General features: G+C 31.4%; 1 protein-coding gene across 1 annotated transcript; it reads right to left on the bottom strand.

Moving 5' to 3' along the window:
• Positions 1 to 825: 825 nt before the first annotated feature.
• Positions 826 to 5,222, bottom strand: LOC123268204. The gene is made up of 6 exons (XM_044733129.1): positions 5,013 to 5,222; positions 4,550 to 4,859; positions 4,293 to 4,469; positions 3,706 to 4,214; positions 2,817 to 3,631; positions 826 to 1,096 (listed from the first exon to the last, which is right to left on the bottom strand). The coding sequence occupies exons 2-6, from the start codon at positions 4,780 to 4,782 to the stop codon at positions 899 to 901; spliced, it is 1,932 nt and encodes a 643-aa protein (XP_044589064.1). The 5' UTR covers positions 4,783 to 4,859; positions 5,013 to 5,222; the 3' UTR covers positions 826 to 898.
• Between the last annotated feature and the right edge of the window lie 3,402 nt (positions 5,223 to 8,624).

The raw sequence follows: 8,624 nt of genomic DNA, 5'->3' as shown, positions 1-8,624 counted from the left end.
ACCTTAAAGCGCCGAAAACGGAAATTTGTAGCGCTTGTGGGACCAAAACCGGACCTACTTAAACATGGAAACAAGCTCTAGTTTGAGCCCTTAAGTCCGAAATAGATCCGACTTTAGAAGGTTCTAAATGGGCTCTAAATTTTGACTCGGGTATATATGATTATATATAATCTATATATAATTAGATCTGATTAGACCTGAGTTACCTAGGGCTACATATGATTATATATAAATCTATATATAATTAGATCTGATTAGACCTGAGTTATCTAGGGCTATATATGATTATATATAAATCTATATATGTTTAGATCTGATTAGACCTGAGTTATCTAGGACTATATATGATTATATATGGGTCATTCCACCAAATAAGAACATTTTTACGGGGCGACCCTCGCGGATTATGTTTAAAATTTATGGAGGTGTTCTCTATCATAAGACAAAAATTCCCTGAGAGTTTTAGCTCTTAATACGCAGCGGTTTTGAAGTTATGATTTTTTGAAATTTTGGAAAAAATTTTTTTTCAACTTTTTCGTCAATTTTTCTGATATGAAAAACATTTTTAAACAAAATCGACAAACATTGTATTTTGTAGGAAAAATTCTCAGCTTTTGAATGAAAATATTTATTTTTTCATAAACTCATCAGAAGACCCTTAAAAATCGAATTAAAGTGGAAAAATTGATTTTTTTCGGTGTGCAGCCCAAAATTCTTCAAATTTGAATTTTTTTTCTGAAAGCTGAGAGTTTTTTACACAAAATATAGTGTTTTGCCGATGTGCATATTTTTTGTTTCGTCACAATTAAATTAAACGCAAATTCATTATAATTAAAATACTTTTATTTTTTAACTTTTTTGAGATGTGGACACATTTTTAATGAAAGCATAACCAATTTCATCTTTTAAAGGCACAAAAGTGTGTAATGACTGTGTACCTTTCACCGTTTTCGATTGAGAATATCGTATGTCTAACACATTTTTTTTTTATTAAATAATCGTCATTAGCTATAAAAGTAAAGTCAACGCTTGTAAAATTTTTCGTTCCCCAGGAAAACAAATCTTGTGGTTTCAGTATATGCTCTTTATTGTTCATTTTATGACCAAGATTTGGGAACAGAGACAGCTGAGGAGTAGGGCGGGAAGGCGGAACAAGGAGGGGAGCGACAGCGGCTACCTACTCGACGGTCCAATTCTCGTTTGATTTAATTTGATTTAATGTTGTTTATTGTTTAAAATATGCGTTTATTAATTATTATTATTACGGTTACGGTAATACCGAGTATTATTTTTGTGTTAAAATTATCATTAAGTAAACTTTGTACATAGTTAGTTATATTTTCTTTCTTTTCAAATTAAATGTTCATTACAGCGTTTTTGTTTATAATATTAGTATTATTTGATTATTGTTTATAAAATATAATAATTTCATTTTAAAGAAAGCAAATCTGTTAGTTCGCCACCGGGCGACGGATGGCGTCGCGTGTCCGCTTGCAGTAAAAATCGCCGAGCTAATATAAGCGAAACCAGGGCACGATAATTTTTGTTCTTTCAGAGAACAAAAATTGAAATTATCTGAAATAAATTACTGATTGAATATTTCGAATAAAATTCGAAATATACAATTAATAATTTTGTTCTAAGTCCCAAAAATTATTTTGTATGGAAAATAATTTTTGGAAATTAATTATTTTGTGAAAATAATTTATGTAAGAAATTTTATAAGTTCCGACGAGGATTTTGTATGGAAATGTATTCTGATGGAAATTGATGTAATCTGTTGAATTGAATGAATGTATCTGATATTTAAATTTCAAAGAGAAAATTAAAAACTTTGAATTTGGCGAGACGAATGGATAGAGAATGAAAGAAATTACGATTAAAATAATGAATAATTATTTTTGAATGCTAGTTCGAGGACACCGGACAGGTGTCTAAAACAATCCTTCCGGTTCGTTACAAGAGATTTAGGGGAAAAATGATAAACGCCAAAATTTGGCTCGGCAAAAAGGGAAGTCTTGTAACAGAGTGGTTATTGTGGTGAATATTCTTCTGACAATAACATCTGGAGGAACATTATCTTGGTTTCGTTTATAACATTGGTAAGTACCTCTGCACTTTTAACAAGATTTGACTTCCCTGGATTTTTGACCTTCTGTCAAAACTCCAGTAGGTGATCATATGCCGTGTAGGTGGGGGCGAAGAGGACATTCTCCATTCGCTCTCGAGGTAGAGGTTTAGGCCCAGGGGTGACGGCTAGTCTCCTGGGGAAGCGGGGAACCAGCTTTTGTTTAGTTCGCGATTTTGACGCTCACGACGAGCGAGTGTGTGAGGATGTTTATTTTGTAAAGACTAGTTTTGATCGGATCTTCGTTACCGACGAAAGGTACGCGGGCGTAATACCGACGTGAGATAAATTGTTGAATTCGTTTCTTTGTATTTTCGTTTTGATTAACCACACCGGTTAATCTAGATTTAGTTTTGGGGTTTATTATAACCTCAAATTGTACCACGTGTGTTTTGTTTACTTGTAAATTTTTTTTCATTGATTTATTTAATTGATTTTGATAAATAAGTTGTTTATTTTGTCTTTATCATAACCTGTTTGACTTTTCGGATTTATTTCTTTAGATTTATTTAGATTTAAGTGAGTTTTGTTTTGGTTTTATTTCGGTTTTGTATATTGATGACAACCCCTTTTCAACCCTGGAATTCGGCGAGCTTCAAATTCGAGCAAAAGGGGGCGTTTTGTGTCGCAGTGTCCGTTCTTTTTGGTTTAAGTTATTTATAGAAACCAAAAAATTACCCGTTACAATTTGTAATGAAGCTCTAGCAGCATATCGTTTTAATGAACCCGCAAGACCATCGCATGGTCCTTTGCCATGGGCAGTTGCAAAAAAATGCCACTCAGCGTTAATTTCGAAGTCAGCATAATGATAACATAAGTTTGTAAATGCTTTCTTGTTTTTGAATTGTTGTGGAGCTCCATCAGAGAAGTAAAAAATCGTATTGATGACAGCAAACTTCTTTTTAAGAAAGGCAATCAATTGCTCTTGAAATAAATAAATTAAAACTGTGTCGTGCTTAAGACAATCTGAAATACCAACAAAGCTCAAATGCTTAATAGTAACATTTTCGTTATAATAAATCACCATTGGAAATATAGTAGCTTGATCATTATTCCAATGAAAGCCTTGAGCTGCTTCCTGCACAACGAATGCATAATTTTCCGCAAAGTCAAATACTACGGCGAATTCCCCGCTCTTTAAATTTAGTTTTATATCAGAAAAAAATCGACTTTGTGTTTTCGCAATAAAATCATGTTTCAAAAGCTTATCAAGTTGCGTCACTAAAGTCTCGATGAAGTCTTCGGAATCTGAAGTAACATTCACAATAGTACAACGGTCTGTTGATGTCCACATTTTATATTGGATTTCATTAACATCAGATTCATTAAACGACACACAAAAATAATCAGCGATTTCTTCATTATTTGGACAACTATTGCACATTCTGGAAAAGCACGATTCTTTTGGATTGTTACAAACTAATTTATTTAATAAATTTTTGTAAATTGGCTGAGATTCTACAACCCAATCGGTGTTTTTCGCAAATTTTGGAAAATTACATCCTAAATGGAATTAATGTAATAAGATTAATAACAAGTTTTAGTACAATTATAGAGAATGTCAAATACACAAGTACCTTCTAACATCAATTTTACATTTTGATGAATAGTACAAACACATACGACATGTTTACCACTACTTCCAGCAAGAATACAATAAGTAGGCCTCAAACTAGTGAATTTAGAAAATCCGATTGCCACTGAATTATATTGCGCTTTGAAGCTTTGGTACAATTCTTTTAAATTACAAAGAATCAACTTTTTTTGTACCCTAGTTCGATTTCCATCACAATCCTTCACAGATTTAAAATCTTTCATGCCCGCTAATTGTTTTGAGTTTTCTTCGCTTTCATAAAAATCAATGACAAGTTTTTTTACATCTAACTTAAGCGGCTGATTGCCTGGAACTTTTGTGGGATTCAAAGTATTAGTAGTCATTTTACCAGAGTCTAAATCAACATTCTCAGATTCACTGATATCATTTTTAAGATTCAGTACCATTTTTCGAGAAAAGTTAAATTCAGATGCTATACGACTGACTTCCCAACTGTCGGGTAAAATTGAAAGCAGCTTCTTTTTTATTGATCTGTAAAGCAAACGATCGATCGTATTAATATGAAAAAATGAAGATATTTTAAAATGATCAATTGTTAAAAAAATTTACTTGTCACTTTCAGCGTTATATAATTTCTTCACTTTAGCTATCATGGAACAATGATCTTGATTAATCTTTCTGTAGGTAGATTCAGGTACTATTCCAAATTGTGATTGGAACTTATTCTCTAGGGCAGCATAGCTCTCATCAAGTTTTTTTACTCCATAATTTTTTTCAGAATATAACCTTAAATTAAACGCATAGAAAAATAATTAAGTAAGTTTTCACTCAGTAAATGAAAAACTTAATCAATAGAAAATTTTTACCTGTCTTTTTCAATAAGAGAAATTTTCAAAAATCGCTCTAAAGAATGATCATTGTAATCACATAGATTGTCGCTAAAATTACCGACAGTTCGAGATAAACTGCTTCCTTGAGTACAAATTTCAGCTGATATACTCAGACTTTCAACACTAATTTGACTTGAAATAATTTCCTCTTCCTCTGATGCCGGCGGAATATATTCTTTGACACGGAATCGACAACGCACACATAACATTGAAGTGTCATCTAAGTCAGGAAATTTCCAACGATCTTCGTCGGGAAATTTTCTTAAATCTTTGACTCCTTTTTTATCTAAAAGTTTCGTTTAATTAGATGTCAAAAGTCAATATTAAACACAAGGCCATTAATTTAATTGGTTCTACGTAGAGGTTATACATAAGAGGTCAAGTGCACTGTATTAGTTACTTACGTGACTCATTGAATGGATTACAACAATTTACTTACCGTATACGTTTACTCATGGCGATGAAATATCAAAGTAACGCAATAATTATTACTTAAAAACTTGAGCAATTATATATTTGTTAAGAACAAACGATCCGAAAAGAAATCGCTCAAGAAAGAATCACAAAATGAAAGTAAATAGAGGTAAGATAATATATAAGAAGGTATTCCAATCCTGCAATGCATGATGGGAAATGTGTCAATCGGTCGCGCCACCACGAGTGTGTCAGACACACTAACCGGCAACTAAAGTATTTTCATGCTGACTCTCGCAATAATAATAAATTTTATGTAATAAATAATCATTGCATAAAAAAATTATTTTCACCCTCTAACAATAATAATAAATAATCATAATTAAATAAAAACCTTTAAATAGCTTTTTTATTGCATCCGTAAATTCTCCGGTTTAACCGGTTTTTCCTAAACGCAGTTTATAATTTACCTCTTATATCACTACGTTAAGTTCTATTGTGGTGGCTCTATTTTTCGACAACTTTACATTTACCAAGTCCGGGTTCGAAACTCGGCAATTCTAAATTTTTTTTTTTTTTTTTTTTTTTTTACAATTATTCTATAGTTTTATTATAATTTTTACTATTCCAATAGATTGTCAGGTCTTATACTGAATTTATTATTATTATTATTATTTATTAATTATTAGTAAAAATAATTAGATTAGAGCTCGTCTAATAACAGGTAAGTAATTAGTATGTACACAGTCATTTTAATTTATTGAAATTTTTATCAAAATGTTATAATAAATATAATGAACAATATCGGGTTATATTAACAATAAAATTTTTCACAATTCAAATGCTACTGGTGGGAAATTTCGAATTCAACGTTACCCTTATGAGGTATCTGATTGTACTTATTAATTGCAAATTATTTCTTATCCTAATTAATTTATATTTTTATAGAAATTATAATGACAATTATTTATTCTTAAAAATATTTATTTATGTATGTGTATAGTCAAATGAAAATTTTTAATTTATTTGATAGATACAAGTAGTATAGAATTTCGCGATTGTCATTTGTTTAAAAATGTCAATTTGTTTTTTCTTAACGTTTTGTTGTTGAGAGTGTGTATTGAAGAGCTAAATTAAGTAAGTATGGATATTTATTTTTAATAAATCTGCATTTGGATAACTTTTTATTGTATGTAACAATATCTAAACTAAATCTTGAACCAAAAAAAAAAATCTATTTGGAAAAGAATAATTTTTCTGAGTGAAGAGAAAAAATTTTTAATCTAAGATAATACTCTTCGTTTCAGTACATTTTTCTAAATTCAAAAAATTTTTCCCATTTTTGTTAATATTACCCACGTTCGACAGCTTGTAGAGTACCAATCACTTGGTGGGCCTATTCTAGTAAAAGGTCTCACCACTGCTATTTTAGACCCACCACAGTTTGATAAAATGCACGTTGGACTGGCTAGAAAAATTTTTAGCTATGAAATGGGACATGCATTAATTCTAGCGGCGCAAACTGGTCTTCTTCCGCAAACAGCTATGACCACTGGGTGGTTTATTTTATTATGTAGTCAGTGGTATGAGTTCATGATTTGTCGGCACAAAAGTAACTCACGGAACTTATGGCGCATCGTTAGAACGAGTAGAGTTTCTGCAGAGCTTTATTGAGATTATCAGAGAACTACAAGTTAGCTCTGATAATAGATGGAAACCGATACAACGGGGCATCATTCTGGCTACTACTACTGCGTTAAAATTACGAGAAGATCTAGTTCTGACAAAAAAATTGGAGTACCTTCTTACGGGGCGTCAGACTTCTAGTTCTGGAGAAAATTTATTTTCTCAGGTTCGAGCTGGTGGTGATATTCACCCTAAACTTCGCCAATTACGTTACCGAATGCGCTTGATTGCAGTGGCTCAGTATTTACGTGTCCCTGCGTCTGTATCATATGAAGACGATGATGAGCCGTACTACATTGAATTTCTCAAGCAAAAAAAAACTGAACTCCAAACTACTAATGATGATTCACAAAATTTCCTTAAAATTCCGGTAAATTATAAATTATCCGAAATACAAAACTATGGGCTTTATTACCTTTGTGGTTGGGCAGTGTTTACTTGTGCGAACGGTTGTAATAATTGTGAGGCAGCAATAATCTCTTCAGTTCCTTTGCCTAACGCGAGTACGGCTTGGACGGATGCAATAAATCGAGGAAACTTGAAACATCCGACAGAGGCAGTATATACACTTTTGAAGACTGCGGAAGAAGTTTTTGCTATTTACAGAAAATCTCTTCTCCATTTGCAATCTGTGCATGAAAAAGTAATGAAGAGTGTTCTGGAAACTGCCGATCAATCATTAGTCTTCCCAAAATGTCATGGTATTCGCGACAAAATACTCGGAAAATTTATCTCATTGCGACTCCATGTTCTCGCAAAAGACATTACAGTGCAACCTAATAATCCCAATGTTGCAGTCTTCAGCTCTAAGAGCACATATATGCGCACATCAACAAAAACCGTCCGTAAATAAGTTAATTATACTACATTATTTATTCTTCTTTCTCAATAAAATTGAGGCTTTTAATTTTTAAAAGTTACTTGCTGGGTGACAATATTTTATACATATATTAGTCCTTGGAATAAATATATTTTATCTATATATACTGTCCATCATATTTTCTATTGTAATACGTTGAATTTGTTGATTTGATCAATAATAATTTCATATATTTTACACAATAAACTTAAAAAAAAGTACTTGTTTCAATAAATTAAAATGACTGTATACATACTAATTACTTACCTGTTATTAGAAGAGCTCTAATCTAATTATTTTTACTAATAATTAATAAATAATAATAATACATTCAGTATAAGACCTGAGAATCTATTGGAATAATAAAAATTTAGAATAATTGTAAAAAAAAAAAAAAAAAAAAAAAATAAAATTGCCGAGTTTCGAACCCGGACTTGGTAAATGAAAAGTTATCAAAAAGTGTAGGCGCCACAATAGAGCTTAACGTACTGATGTAAGAGGTAAATAATAAACTGCGTTTAGGAAAAACCGGTTTAACCGGAGAATTTACGGATGCAATAAAAAAAGTTATTTAAAGGTTTTTATTTAATTATGATTATTTATTATTATTGATAGAGGGTGAAAATAATTTTTTTATGCAATGATTATTGATTAAATAAAATTTATTATTATTGCGAGAGTTAGCATGAAAATACTTTAGTTGCCGGTTAGTGTGTCTGACACACTCGTGGTGGCGCGACCGCTTGACACATTTCCCATCATGCATTGCAGGATTGGAATACCTTCTTATATATTATTTTAAATAGAGGGAGTTGTGAGCGCCATCTGCATGATAAGTGACGAAGTATAGACTCACCTTTTAAGCAGGTGGTTCAAAATTTCTGAGTACTATAATTTTAGTATTAAAGAGAAAATTATATTACTATTCTGAATTATATTACTGCATAGTGAATCTAACATTTATTTTAATTGTGACGAAACAAAAAATATGCACATCGGCAAAACGCTATATTTTGTGTAAAAAACTCTCAGCTTTCAAAAAAAAAATTCAAATTTAAAGAATTTTGGGCTGCACACCGAAAAAAATCAATT

The sequence above is a fragment of the Cotesia glomerata genome, linkage group LG6 (genome assembly GCF_020080835.1).
Source record: "Cotesia glomerata isolate CgM1 linkage group LG6, MPM_Cglom_v2.3, whole genome shotgun sequence".
NCBI lineage: Eukaryota > Metazoa > Arthropoda > Insecta > Hymenoptera > Braconidae > Cotesia > Cotesia glomerata.
The sequence above is the reverse complement of the archived record's forward strand: the minus strand, read 5'-3'. Positions and strand labels throughout refer to the sequence as shown.